The sequence below is a fragment of the Gadus morhua genome, chromosome 17 (genome assembly GCF_902167405.1).
Source record: "Gadus morhua chromosome 17, gadMor3.0, whole genome shotgun sequence".
Taxonomy (NCBI): domain Eukaryota; kingdom Metazoa; phylum Chordata; class Actinopteri; order Gadiformes; family Gadidae; genus Gadus; species Gadus morhua.
The window spans coordinates 4636912-4650026 of NC_044064.1; the positions used below are offsets into that span (position 1 = coordinate 4636912).

At 41.8% G+C, this 13115-nt stretch overlaps 1 protein-coding gene and 1 long non-coding RNA gene across 2 annotated transcripts; both read right to left on the bottom strand.

Moving 5' to 3' along the window:
- Window positions 1-398: 398 nt before the first annotated feature.
- On the bottom strand, window positions 399-7886 carry LOC115529445 (major histocompatibility complex class I-related gene protein-like). Its single transcript, XM_030338185.1, has 8 exons — window positions 7755-7886; window positions 6763-7035; window positions 4732-5010; window positions 4107-4406; window positions 2825-2926; window positions 2547-2573; window positions 1789-1856; window positions 399-1550 (listed from the first exon to the last, which is right to left on the bottom strand). The coding sequence occupies exons 1-8, from the start codon at window positions 7807-7809 to the stop codon at window positions 1539-1541; spliced, it is 1116 nt and encodes a 371-aa protein (XP_030194045.1). The 5' UTR covers window positions 7810-7886; the 3' UTR covers window positions 399-1538.
- A 3804-nt stretch (window positions 7887-11690) lies between these two features.
- Window positions 11691-12530, bottom strand: LOC115529541 (uncharacterized). Its single transcript, XR_003973577.1, has 3 exons — window positions 12412-12530; window positions 12093-12168; window positions 11691-11866 (listed from the first exon to the last, which is right to left on the bottom strand). It is a non-coding gene; the product is annotated as an uncharacterized LOC115529541 (long non-coding RNA).
- Window positions 12531-13115: the final 585 nt, after the last annotated feature.

Here is a 13115-nt window from a genome sequence, read left to right on the forward strand (position 1 = left end):
AAAATGTATGCGTTCGCTTCGTTTACAGCCTTAATACCTTCATAGTGATGATAAGATGACGGATATATATTCCACTACGCCAACAATTGAATTAGAAGTTAATAGCAAAACACCATGGATTACCTGTGAAAGCCAGTCTCTTTCTCAAAATCCTTAGTTCATCTCTCAAAAGTAAATGTCTGTGTCAATGAACATGTCAGTGCCATCAGAATGACAAGTCCTTGTGTCATTGTGTACAGATAAGACGGAAAAGTCACATTTCTTAGTCATGTTGTCGATATAACATTGTACTCTGGAGGGATGTTCTGATGTAAACTATGGCTAAAGTTCTGATGACAATTATTGTAAATTGTAAGTTACACCTTAGTGGGAGATTGATTGCAAGAGACTGGACAAGATTCACATTTACGCTTTTACTGTTTGTACTGTAGTTTGTTGACAGACCATGTCCTTGCGATACAGAAACGAAAAGACAGCACTGCATAGCACAAAGAAAAACACAAAATTAGAAATGTGAACATAGGACAATCTCCTTATGGTAAACTGTGCATGCAGTGCTGTAGGAATTACAGTGCAGTCCTTTGACCTATTTCAGTAAACTGGTTGATCGTTGGTTGATGTAATGCGTCATACATTTCCCTTCATTAGAGAACGTCACGATTCACCTGGGAGCAATTTACGTTACATTTCACCTTGAGTGCACTCCATCCTGGTTTAGGAAGCCGAACAGTATCGTGCGGTGACCCTAAATTTCTGTGAGGCAGAAACTACTGGCGTATGACCAGAACCACAATTTGTTTTTGTAATATGTATATATTATATACATATATACATACATTCGTGGTCCATATATCCCCTTGTCATGTTCACACACTTGCTCGAAAAAGTGGACATGGGAAACAAAACACAGCGTTTCTCTTTGTGCAAATGCACATTTTTTTCATACCATGCTCGGGAGAAAGTTATTTTGTAAGTTTTCCCCCTATCCTTCGTTTTTTGGATAGGGTCTTCCAATTTTAACCTCTCAAAGGTTATTATTTTTTAGCATAAACTCAACACTGTTAATCCCAGGTGCAACACCACTCGCATCTGAAATAGAAACGACGAAAGATACGGGCGGAATAATTTGAGTTAAAACAACAGTTCTAGAATATGACCGTGGGGCAGACCACTTTACGCCCCTAAAGGCGTCTTTTAGCGCGGATTGCAGTACTAATTGCCGCCTGCAGGGTTATGCTATAAACATACGGAGGAACGCAGTCGCTGAGCAATCCTTCCCCACATTGCATGACACGTCAAACTTAACTAGAATCGCCACCATCATCCAAAATGTAACGTCAACAGACCAAAAATAGTCGGAAAGCCTACAGAAACTATAGATAATTTGTGTGAAATTCACATTATTAAACATAGACTTGGAGCCATGATTTAATGGGAACTATTTTTTTGGGAGGATGCTTTTGAAAGTAGTTCGCTGCCCCACCTGCCCATATGGACGGCACGTGTCTGAAGGTGAACGTGAGAAGCCTCTTCTTGATTTAACTTTGAACCTAAACAGCAAGGAAGAACAAGTCAGCATTAAACATTAAACACATTATCACTGTGATGATGTACTGTTAATATATTACTGTGATGAAGTACCGTAAAAATATGAATGTTAATCTATTACTGTCATGAAGTACTGTTCATATATTAGTATTACTATTGCTGTGAAGAAGTAGGCTGCTAATAAATATAACTGTAAATATATTACTCAGAATAAGTATTGTAAATTGATGAAATACTGACTGTGGTCAGAGGTTGGGCCTCAGCAGCCAGCTTCTGCCCCTCAGTGTTCTCAGAGCTGGTGTCAGAACCTGGGAAGTAGCAGAATGGGAGGAGGTGAATGACTGACCTAGATGTACCTCTATAGAGCTGTATAGTCCAGTGAGCTAGATGTATCTAGATCTATAGAGCTCTATAGTCCAGTGAGCTAGATGTTTCTAGATCTATAGAGCGGTGTAGTCCAGTGAGCTAGATGTATCTAGATCTATAGAGCGGTGTAGTCCAGTGAGCAAGATGTATCTAGATCTATAGAGCTGTATAGTCCAGTGAGCTAGATGTATCTAGATCTACAGAGCTGTATAGTCCAGTGAGCTAGATGTATCTAGATCTATAGAGCTGTATAGTCCAGTGAGCTAGATGTATCTAGATCTATAGAGCTGTATAGTCCAGTGAGCTAGATGTATCTAGATCTACAGAGCTGTATATTCCAGTGAGCTAGATGTATCTAGATCTATAGAGCTGTATAGTACAGTGAGCTAGATGTATCTAGATCTATAGAGCTGTATAGTCCAGTGAGCTAGATGTATTTAGATCTATAGAGCTGTATAGTCCAGTGAGCTAGATGTATCTAGATCTATAGAGCGGTGTAGTCCAGTTAGCTAGATGTATCTAGATCTATAGAGCTGTATAGTCCAGTGAGCTAGACGAGTCTCCAAGATCTCTATGTTGGTAGTGGCGTTAATCATAAGACCAGAACTGCAGTAAAAACACATTTTACTCACCAACTGGTTTGTGACGCCTGTCTGAATCTAAGGATCAAGAGAAATGATTAGTGTTGTAACCGTGGTGAATATTCTCATGTTATTAGACTTTCATATTCTTAATGCCACCACATCTCTATGGACATGACATCGGAGGAGGTTTATCATTCAGAGGTGGAGGTTTATACAACCAGACCACCAATGTGTGAAGACAACCAATCAGAGTCTAGGAAGGGGACAGGAAGTAGGAGCAGGTGGAGATCAGGTGTCAGTCCTCCTGGAGAGTTTGATTCACTCACTGTTCCTCTTCTGGTACAGAAAGACTCCAACAACAGCAGCAGCAACAACGGCAAGAACAGCAATGGGAGCAGTGAGGATGAAAGCAAGGATGTGACTGCCCTCTGAAAGAAAATCAAATCAGGTGTGTAATAATAGATGATCCCTCCATCATTGAACCACATGTCTATGGTCACGTGATGCTGCAATCAACACTAACACAGCCTCAGTGCAACTATTCCTCTAGAACCTGTTCTGGAGCTCAGGGTCACTCAGGGAATAGTCTTGCAAAGCCAGACCAAACTACAGCAAGTAGAATGGTCTGGAACCACGCTATTTAGAACCGTCTATCCGGGGGGAAACTGGGCTGGCCTGTTTTTATTTCTTTAAACCAATCACAATCGTCCAGGGCGGGGCTAACCCCGGGAAGCAGCAGCGGAGTCCATCCGGAATAGTGCAAGAACATCTCTCTTCCTCAGCAAATGCTGTAAGCAAATCTTTTGAAGTTCTTTACAATTTTCGACAGAAAGAGCCAAACATGCTAGCTTTACAACGCCGTCAAAAGTCCTCTTCAAAACTCTCCATACTGCCTAGTTTCCGAGTTTGAGGGGGAGCACAATACGGGAAAGCCAGCAACAGGAAGGGGAGGAGTTGCGGTGGAATCCGACGCTAGCGCGACGCTGTCCATTTCCGCTCAGCCAGACTACTCAGGGACTGATCGGAGCTTAGCCCTATTCATAGAACTCATTTACCCACAATCCACCGTGTTCTGCTGCACTGAGCTACTCCGGAGTGCTGTGTGTTTACCCAGTAGCTTCAGCAGTGTCCAGGTAGACCCAGGCACTCTAGGAATACTCAAATCTCCTAACTTTTATGCCTCCGTTGACAGTTTGTGAGTGTTGCGTGTGTTGAGTGACGGACAGCAATATCGACAAGATGCGCTGTGCATAGAGAAGAAAGAATACCTATGTTGAATTTGCAACATTTTGCAACAAATTATTCTAAATCTGCCCATATATGGAAACGTCCAATTCTTTCTGTTTTCACTGGCTACAATGTTGCATATGCGTCTGCTGGTAATGCAACCACAAAGGAGTAAACTCTACGGGGCTATTTTCATCATAATCATGTATTTTTATTTTATTTTTGACGGCACATTCCCAAAAGAACCGGGGCTATAGCCTCGAATGCCCCGGTCTACCGACGCGCCTGGGTAGAGGCCCCTAGCAGTGGTTGGGATGGGGTCGGGTGGAGGTGGTGAGATGTGTGTTCCCCCCCCTCCATCCCCTCCAACACCAGTCTTACCCCCGTTGGTCCTGATGTGGGCGGGGTCCAGGGTTGTGGAGATGTCCTCGATGCCTTTCAGCTGGACCACACACTCGTACCTCCCCCAGTCCTCCTGGGGGACGGCCGTGAGGTCCAGGTCCACGCTGACCTGGAAGGTCCCGTCGTGGTTGGGGAGGACCTCCCCGGGGTCCACCTGCTCATGGAGCTCCTGGCCGTCTCTCCGCCAGAACACCACCACCCTGTTAGGGAAGAAGCCTGTAGCATGGCACACCACTGGGGAGGAGGGGCTCCTCTGGAGCAGAGACACCCGCGGACGCTCTGGAGAGAGTGAGAGAGAGAGTGAGAGTGAGAGTGAGAGTGAGAGAGAGAGAGAGAGAGAGAGAGAGAGAGAGAGATTATTTTATAATGTTAAACACGTGTTCTTGTCATGTAAGTCTCGATGGTTTATTTCAAGACATTAGGACTTTTTTTTTAATATTTTTGTCAGAGGGAGAGAGACGATGGAGAGAGAGGGTGGTCAGAGATAGAGAGAGGGAGGGAGAGGGAGGGAGGGAGAAGGAGAGAGGGAGGGGGGAGGGAGAGAGAGAGAACAAGGACTCAGAGACATGAGTCCGTCAACGCCCACCAGGTCATGTGATTCTACCTGTTCTCTGCAGAGTGCTCTTCCCATAGGCCAGGAGCTTCTTCAGCCAATCAACACACTCCTTGGTGTGGTAGTTCTTCAATAATTGATTATAAGCTGTTTTGTGATCCAATCTCAGTTTGCTGGGGAAAGCCTGGTGTACTGGAGCAACCCAGGTCAGGGTCTTCAGGTCCAACGATAGGAAGTCCTCTCCATCATAACCATACTGCTGATAACCATCAGTAGTACCATCCTCATCATCCCACTCACAACCAGACATCCTCTGAACAATGTGGGCACCTGAGAGAGAGAGAGAGAGAGAGAGAGAGAGAGAGAGAGAGAGAGAGAGAGAGAGAGAGAGAGAGAGAGAGAGAGAGAGAGAGATCTCTCTCTCCATTAACTGTTGGGGTGAAGCTCTGCAGAAACTCTAAAGGACATGAGACCACAAAGACTACAAATAGGAGCCTCTTCAGAACACATGTCTTTATGTGATGGAGTCAGTCACCACACACCTGGATAATGTAGAATGGTTAACAGAATAATAATTAGTTTAAAATGACACCCCCTACACCACCCTACAGCCCCTACACCACCCTACACCCCCTACCCGTGGATATATAGAGGAGGCTTCCCTCAGCAGTTCAGAGGTTATCTTTAACGGATCACCAAACAAAGTCCCAATCACCTCCAGGGTTAAAGACATGTCTGCTGAGCTGTAGGAAGACGCGTTACTGATCTGGATGAAAACGTACGGCACCAGGAAACTGCTGCACTGAAAGGAGCATCGCTGTTCAGAGGAGCTGAGGGCAGGGACAGGGACCCCGCTGAATCAGGAAGACTGAAGACAGGCTACTGTGCGCTGGTCATTCAATACATTTAAACACAGATGAGAAGCTTATGTTTGCTTGCTTGTATGTGTATGTATAGAGATACACATACATCTGAGGCCTGTTTCAGGTAGCTGGTTTAACATACTCTGAGTTTAATCCTGCGCTCTGAGTTGGTTGACTCAGAGTTCAGGGTTGAAAAGCAACTCTGGGTTTTCGGTTTCAGAACAGGTGATCAGCGTTGGGTTAATCAACTCTGAGTATGTTCACTCTGGGTTGGGGGCGTGCCTGTTGACTATAAAGAGCCATCATCAATGGATCTCTGATAGCATGATCAAACATGGACCAAAAGCGTAGATCCACTTACTTTTCCCCCACGGGATTGGAAATTCTAATGAACGTGTATGCCGAGCTTGGCAGGAAATAGCTGAACAAGTCAATGCGTGAGTCAAATAAATTAGTAAAATAAAATAAGAGGAACGTTTAATATCTTCCACTTATTCAATATGTAAATTGTGTGTGTGTGTGTGTGTGTGTGTGTGTGTGTGTGTGTGTGTGTGTGTGTGTGTGTGTGTGTGTGTGTGTGTGTGTGTGTGTGTGTGTGTGTGTGTGTGTGTGTGTGTGTGTGTGTTGGGGAATGAAGAACCAACGGAGTGGAACAAAAATTCTGTTTAGAAACACGGCAGCACAGCAGCACCACCTGCTGTTTACATGCCGGTAATTCAGCCGGTAGACCCGCGAAACGTTTCCTTGATTAAAGAAGATGTGACTTTATTAATCATTGCGGGAGCATTTTATAATATTAGTAGACTTTAACTACTTTAACTAAATGTCATGTAACATTAACTGTGCATTTAATTGCATTTTTATTTTGGAGTTGGCCATTTTATCCTGTTGAATACAAACTTTTAGAATAATTTTCTAAAATTTTGAACACTCAAGATCGCACATAACAGGCATTGGTCTCTTCAAGTAATAAACACATAAATCTACACTGGGTACCACACTGAGTATTGCTACTCTGAGTACTGCTACACGGAGTACTGCTTATGTAGAATTTACGTGTGTGTGTGTGTGTGTGTGTGTGTGTGTGTGTGTGTGTGTGTGTGTGTGTGTGTGTGTGTGTGTGTGTGTGTGTGTGTGTGTGTTTATGGGTTAAACTTTATTCTGGGGTTAAATGATGACTATCTCCATGTGAGAGGTCAGACATTAGATATGAACGTACCTCCTGTCTGGTTAAAGCGCTTCTTCAGAGTCCCCATGTTGACTTTGGCAACCTGCTGGTGACCCTTTCTCTTTTCAGTTTCCCTCTCCAGGGAGTCTCCACCTGGTTCATTGCTGTAGAACTGGTCCATCCAGTCCTGTTTGAGTACGATTCTCTGGGTGTTGCTGTCATAGTAGTCAACCTGAACCTCATCCACCATCTCAACAATCACAAACTCTGGGAAGGTTGAGAGTCCAGACGACGCCGTGGAGAAAACCTGCAGAGAGTGAATCACTGTAGACAGTGAGACAGACGGGTTAATACAGTACATCACGATAGACAGACCGACAGAGAGACAGACAGACAGGTTAATACTATCCATTACATAATGATAAAGGATTATTTAAATAACTATTGCAATGTTTTTATTATTATAAGTATATTGGTGAATTTCTGTATTCAATGACGGCATTTTAAGTATCTTCAGATTGCTATTATTGGAATGATAATAATTAATGTTATAACAATACAGTTATTATATTTCATAATAATATATTGATAGCAACGATAATAATTATATTGCCGTGTGTGTGTGTGTGTGTGTGTGTGTGTGTGTGTGTGTGCGCGCGCGCGTGATTCTCCAAGAACGTTGACAAGTTAATAACATAATCTGAGTGTTAATATAATATTTAGGATTAAAAGTAGATTTAAATTACGCATCGGATTCCCTCCTAACTGAAGTTTAATGTTTGGATCTGATAACAGACATTTAGGAAAGACGTCATCAAACCAATCCGCTGGTTTCTTTTTCACAGTTGAACCGAAAATAAATGTTCTTATTTTAGTTTAAATATTCACAGTACAAGATGAATCATGCTGTGGATTAATTGAACTCATTAGAGAGGATAATCAAATGCTTTTCAACCAAATTAGGGAATCTAAGCGTCGTCCCAACCAGAAACGAAACTTTTGGAAAGATCATTTTGAAAATTAAAAACTGTAATCAGTCTTACCTGAGGACACATCGTGACCAAAGACCAACAGCAGCAGCCCTATTAGGGCCTTCATATCGATGTAATCAGAAGAATAGCTCGATGAGATTATCCACAGAGACGCGACTCCAATCCCAGCATCATCCAATACGGCTTTGACGTCAATAGTTACTAGGAGAACCTAAAGTGAAACTGACTTAAACGTAGGCACACCCGCACGCACGCACGCACACGCACGCGCACTGTAGCTGCGATCAAGTTTCTTGTAACCCTGAAATAATTGTTCCATGTTCAGCTGAACATAATCTTCTCTTATAAATAATGACCAGAGAGATATAATGTTTAGATATACATTATGTTCATCATAATGTTTAGCTATATCTAATCTTCATCTATATAATGTTTATATATTTACAGTTCAGCTAAATGTGTGTCGAGTGTGTGTGTGTGTGTGTGTGTGTGTGTGTGTGTGTGTGTGTGTGTGTGTGTGTGTGTGTGTGTGTGTGTGTGTGTGTGTGTGTGTGTGTGTGTGTGTGTGCATGTATGTGTGTGTGTATTTTGTCCGTCAGCATAAGACATCTGGGGCCGTATTCACAAAGCATTTTATCTTACCGCTAGGAGTGCTCCTAACTCGCGCTAAAACATTTTACGTAGGAGTTTTTTCTTAAAAGTTATTCACAAAGCCGCTGAGACCTATTCTTACTTAGGATAAATCACAAAGAGTGAACTAAGAGTGACGCGCCGTTGCTATGGATTACGTCAATTCTCGTGCACGAGTTTAGAAGCGGTCAGTTCGGTGATTGGTTGTTCAGACGAGCCCACTGAATCACCGAAAAACAAGGAAATAGCCTAGGCTAGAAATGAATTCCTATTAAGTAGTTATAGTGCAGTTAGCAGAATACACGCATGATGACAATTTTGTGCAGACCACGATAATGACGTTGTAGCCTGCACGTTCAAGAGAGAGAGAAAGCAAACAATAAAAATACGTAAAATGTAAAAGAAAATAAATGTTACGAACTACCCAAGTGTTGACTGATTTGTGCCAAGGTGTTTACCTAAAATGTGTTTTCAAAGTGATCCCTAAATGCCTGTCCACTCGGTTCCACACGGCCAAATGCCTTGTAATGTTGATCGCCATCATCATCATCATCATCATCATCATCGTCTGGCTGTGGAATGTTCCTCCGCTTGCAGAGGTAGTGTAGAATGGCACATACAGTGATTACTGTGCTTGCCCTCTCTGAGGTGAGGCGTATTTCGCCGTGGAGGACATGAAACCGACGTTTCATCTGCCCAATTCCTCTCTCCACAACATTTCGTGTATGTTTGTGTGCTCGCAAAGAGCCAATACGATGTGTTTTACGCATAGGAGGACTATACGTAATCTGCGTAATCACTTACATGTTACACTTTAACTGTGCTCCCGGTTGTGGATTGAGGTAGGGTGTCTAGAGCCACGTCTTGCATGGATAGTCACTGTCACCCAGCAAGTGACACCCAACCGGTACATCTCAAAAAGCTGCCTCACTGTCCGTCCACACCAGAAGCGAATTGAGCGACCAAATCGCCGGAAGTCATTCACTTTCTATGGGCAAGAGCGACCAAAGCGACCAAAGCGACCAACGCTACCAGCGGCCAAAGTTGAGCGACCAGAGCGTCAAAAAGAAGTTGAAAACTTTTTAACTTTATGCAAATGACTATTATTCGCTTCAGCGACCAAACACTGACAGCCAATCGGAATGTAGACGCTCTTCGCTTGCGTGGATCCCAGGGAACATCGGCAGGCACTTTGGTTCCTACCTACCTTTATTCACTCACTGAACAAAATGTCGGCTGAAGTATTAATCGCGGCTGTAACTGGGCACCCGGTGTTGTACGACCCAACCCCTTTTCAGTTCAGAGATCGAAACGCCATAGTGGTTTGGATATCAAGTGATGATAAGCGGGAGTATTTATAGGCTACATCTAGAACGTTCGTATTTAAGCGGGAATCATTATAATTTGCTCTCCATGCCACCAATCTAACCAACCAATCGCGTGTAGCATGCTTTAAACAAAACCAAAAAAGTTTTTGAAATCGTCACATAAACAAACTAATCGACAAGACGAGGCTCACACCTCAGGCTCCGTGAATAGTGGGGAATAGAGGGATAAAAGACAAGAGATATATCCCTTGTCATTTATCCCTCTATTCCCCACTATTCACGGAGCCTGAGGTGAATAATTTTTAATTAAATAGTCTAGATAGATAGTCAAGTCTTTATTAATACCAAACGACACAAATCGTCGGGAATCCATTTAGGTGGTTCGTCCCACACAGGACATAGCCTACAAGACCACACAGAACAAGTCTGACTGGACATACACACAATACATCACATTAAAACTAGACACGCGTTGATAGATAGATAGACAGAAAGGCCTAGATAGATAGATATGTTCCATTATTTGCCTTGCGGAGCCAACCAGTCCTGTGCCCGTATGCAAATTAGCCATGTGCGCTAATGTCTATTTGTTTTGAATGCGACGAATGAGTGCAGATCATGATTTGCAGATCCAGATCAGTGAAACATATTTTAACTACTACAGCACGCAGGGTTTTTTGTTCTCGGTTGTAATTAGCCTACATTTTAGGATTTTTTGTATATTGGGGGGAATCACTGTCCTACCTGTTGTCGAAGCACTTTATCGAACAAGCAAAACCGTCTCGGCAATATGGCCAAGGTCGTGTATGGGAGAGTTCACTATTTGATATGGCTGTCTGTAGGGCCTACTAAACGCATACGGCTCCTTTAAATGCGTCTGCATAATTGAATTGTACGTCATGAGCGACTTGAGCGACCAAAGCGAACAGAAAAATTCGCAGCGAAACTTTGTGAGCGACCAAAGCGTCTTTGACGCTATGGTCGCTCCTGGTGTGGACGTACAGTCAGACCGCTCACCATTAAAATGCGCGAATCATAGGTAGCTGAAGATCCAGGCCACTTTGCAACAACATCCAGTAGGCTATGTTAAAATTTGCATCAAAAACAACCTGCGTGTTGATGGAATGCACTTTCTTCCTATTGACGAACACGTCCTCGTCTTTTGATGGCGCAATTATTTTTATTTTTTATAAGTTATATATATTTTTTTATAACTTATAATTGTTATAACATTTTATTTCAGAACATTCTGATGTGGAATTTCAAAATTAAAAGCCAACCAAAGTTTCCAATATGAGACATATTACATATGAATTTGGATTCAATTTAAAAGAAAATGCCCTGTTATTTCAGGCTCATTTCACTTCAGGGTTATAGGTCAAGACCCCATGGGGTCACGCAAGAAGTTTCAGAACATTCTGATGTGGAGTTTCAAAATAAAAGCCCACCAAAAATTCCAATATGAGACATATTACATATGATTTGGGATTCAATTTAAAAGAAAATGCCCTGTTATTTCAGGCTCATTTCACTTCAGGGTTATAGTTCACGACCCCATGGGGTCACGCAAAAGGTTTCACAACATTCTGATGTGGAGTTTCAAAATAAAAGCCCACCAAAGTTTCCAATATGAGACATATTACATATGATTTTGGATTCAATTTAAAAGAAAATGCCCTGTTATTTCAGGCTAATTTCACTTCAGGGTTATAGGTCAAAACCTTTGGCCCTATTCCTCCAGCACGTGGGCTTCATTGCTGTTCACTTAAATATTTTAATGCTTTTCTCTTTGTAGGATCACAGTGGAATAATAATGTGATCTTGCAAGTATAGGAATCCTAATTTTGATGATTAAGAAAAGGTTCGGGGACACCCAAACTCCATTACTCTACAGACCAGCATGCGTCTTTGCAGAAACCATTTCACCCCACCAGGAGTTCCACCACTGAACCTCTAGGCAGCGGCATAGGGTCTTCATCTTTCAACTTTGCTACACCACTTTCGTAGTCTACATCGATGGATACTGTAATAGTTTTTTATTCAATGAACTTGGTACTTTTTCTTTTTGTACATCTCTCCACAAAATAAAATGTCCTAATTGCAAAGGACACAATCCCACTTGCTTGCCCTTGCTTGTAGGAGTTGGTCTTTACTCATCCCCAGACACTGCTAATGGTACCACCTCTGGCATGTGTCACACATTATCTGTAAAATGAAATAAGCAGACAATATCGTTATCATTGTCAGGAATAAGAGGCCATGAAGGACAATTGTTTTAAGGAATGTAGGGAATTTTGGTGGTCTGCAACATTGTTCATGGTTTTTATTTTTCTGAAAAAAATTTGAGAAATACTCAAACAATACATTTGATTATATTAACATACAATAACCCCAAATCATTAACGTACAAGAAATAATGAAAACCACTTACCCATCAGTAGTTGTAGGCCCTGATCCTGGGGGCTTCGAGGCAGAGCACATTGCACAGTGGTTGTCCATGTCAAACACTGAAAGAAAATACATTCCAGATTATTTGATTGGATAATGAGTTAATATGAGATATGTGTGGGATATTTGATGGTGAATTTGTGCCTAAAATGAATGACGCTTTGGACTACAAAACCTGTATATCTGTGCAATGTACATTCACTTTAAGAGGCTGTAGTTTACTTGAATGCGTATTATTGCATTTAACCACATAACAAAACGAACTACCTCATATAAAGAAATGAGAAAAACGTCTAACAAACCTGAACCACTGAGTAATCCAAGTCCAAACTTAGTCCTCGCATTAGCCATCTCCTTCTTGGATGTCCCAAAGGACATGAGTGACAATGCTGGAAATGCCTCCATCACTGCCTTCGCCATCTACTCCAACATACAGAATAAAGATTGTAATATTTGAAACATTGGGTTTAAACAGAAATGCAATAAATGCAAATAGACTTATACAATACATGGATTGGTCAACAATCTTCCCTCACTTCAATCACATTAACATCAATCAAACAAACATACATTTTAGTGCGATTTCCCTATTTGGACATCAATTAGTTGTTTTAGTTTTTATCATGCACAACAATTGTTTGTTGTCATAACTGTAATTTATAAAATATTTGTCTTCTTATTTGACTTTAAATTATGTAATGAATATATTTTAAGAACTCAATGTTTGTTGCATTGTTATTTATTCATATTTTGTACATTGAATGAAGACACTGACTTCCCCACTGAAAATCTGACATGTAAGGTATTAAACACAATGTAATTTTGGACATGCAGTGAAAGAACAATGCAACATTGTTCCTATCCCCCATGGAAACCATGTTAAAATGATGGACGTCCTGTCAATCACCAACTCAGAAGAGCAGCAATTGTCTGTTATATTTCAATTGCTTAAACTATTTAGCCAATACTTCTAAAGACTTTTGCCATCAGCGTTTCATTTGTGGTG